The sequence below is a fragment of the Hippopotamus amphibius genome, chromosome 11 (genome assembly GCF_030028045.1).
Source record: "Hippopotamus amphibius kiboko isolate mHipAmp2 chromosome 11, mHipAmp2.hap2, whole genome shotgun sequence".
Taxonomy (NCBI): Eukaryota; Metazoa; Chordata; class Mammalia; order Artiodactyla; family Hippopotamidae; genus Hippopotamus; species Hippopotamus amphibius.
In genome coordinates, this window is record NC_080196.1 from 39,678,537 (window position 1) to 39,680,107 (window position 1,571).

General features: G+C 43.2%; 1 protein-coding gene across 1 annotated transcript; it reads left to right on the plus strand.

The window, feature by feature from the left end:
- Positions 1-253: 253 nt before the first annotated feature.
- LOC130831547 (oligosaccharyltransferase complex subunit OSTC-like) lies at positions 254-1,066 on the plus strand. The gene has a single exon (XM_057699783.1). It carries the CDS (start codon positions 292-294, stop codon positions 739-741), a length of 450 nt encoding a protein of 149 aa, XP_057555766.1. The 5' UTR covers positions 254-291; the 3' UTR covers positions 742-1,066.
- The last annotated feature ends 505 nt before the right edge of the window (positions 1,067-1,571 follow it).

The following is a 1,571-nucleotide window of genomic DNA, read 5'->3' on the forward strand; positions in this document are numbered from 1 at the left end:
GGAACTGAAAACATAGAATTCTTACCATAATTGTGTAAATCTAAGATATTATCAAATGCAAGATGCACTTCAGGTATCACTGAGAGAAGAATACTGAAACAGGAGGGAAGGGGGCTGGGCACAACCTTTGAAAGAATGACATAGCCCGAGGACGTGATATAAACTGATTAGAACCAAATGGGTCCAAGATGGTGGACAAATCAACTTCCACTAAACCTTGACTCTCAGGGCGGGCCTGTTTCCTGGTGGCGCGTGGGCTGGAGGCAGAGCGTCTCCCCTGCAGCCGCCAACATGGAGAGTTTGTACCGAGTCCCATTCTTAGTGCTCGAATGCCCCAACCTGAAGCTGAAGAAGCCGCCCTGGGTGCACATGCCGTCGGCCATGACGATGTACGCTCTGGTGGTGGTGTCTTACTTCCTCATCACCGGAGGAATCATTTATGATGTTATTGTTGAACCTCCAAGTGTCGGCTCCATGACTGATGAACACGGGCATCAGAGACCAGTAGCTTTCTTGGCCTACAGAGTAAATGGACAGTATATTATGGAAGGACTCGCATCCAGCTTCCTGTTTACAATGGGAGGTTTAGGTTTCATAATCCTGGACCGATCCAATGCACCCAACATTCCCAAACTCAATAGATTTCTCCTTCTATTCATTGGATTCGTCTGTGTCCTACTGAGTTTTTTCATGGCTAGAGTATTCATGAGGATGAAGCTGCCGGGCTATCTGATGGGTTAGAGTGCCTTTTGAGAAGAAATCGGTGGATACTGAATTTGCTCCTGTTAATGAAATTTTAAAGGCTGTACTCTGATATGAAATATGGAAAAGGATGAAAAGCAGCAGAAAAGAAACATCTGGTGAAAACACAGGAAGCGTATTATAGCTTGGACTAGAATGTCATCTTGGTATCAAAGAGACAAGCTTATCAGTATTTTTTCCTGCTGGCCTATACTGGCGTACCAACGATATTAAGTGGCATTTTCTTCTTCGTTTTTTCATTTCTTAAAGAAAATATACTTCATTTCTACAACTACAATATTGAATAAAGTGATTATTTTTTACAGACCCCTTAAAAAAAAAAACAAAAAAAAAACCTTGACTCTCGGCTCACTGTAACACACCCATAGGAGCCATCAGCCATGACAGTTCTAAGGCCGACTGTAAGGATCAAAAAGTGGGCGGTGGCCCAATTCCTGGAAATTTCCACCCCTTCCTGAAACAGCTGGAATAGTCCTCCCACTCATTAGCTTATGAAATTGCCCACCCCTATAAAAACTGGCAACCCCCATACCCTGGTGCCTTTCTCACCTTCTGAGATGGCCCACCCTCTGTCTGTGTTTCTCTCTAAATAAATCCACTTCTTACCTATCACTTTGTCTCTCACTGAATTCTTTCTGCAACGAGACATCAAGAACCTGAGCTTCAATAAGTCCTGAAACCAGGTGTGTGATCTCAGTTGGAAGACCGTGGGTTTTGGCTGGGTTCTAGTCCCAATCTGAGGTGTACAGTTTCAATACTATTAATTAAATTATGCCTTAATGCTTTCTTATCACTTTGTATTTTTATCT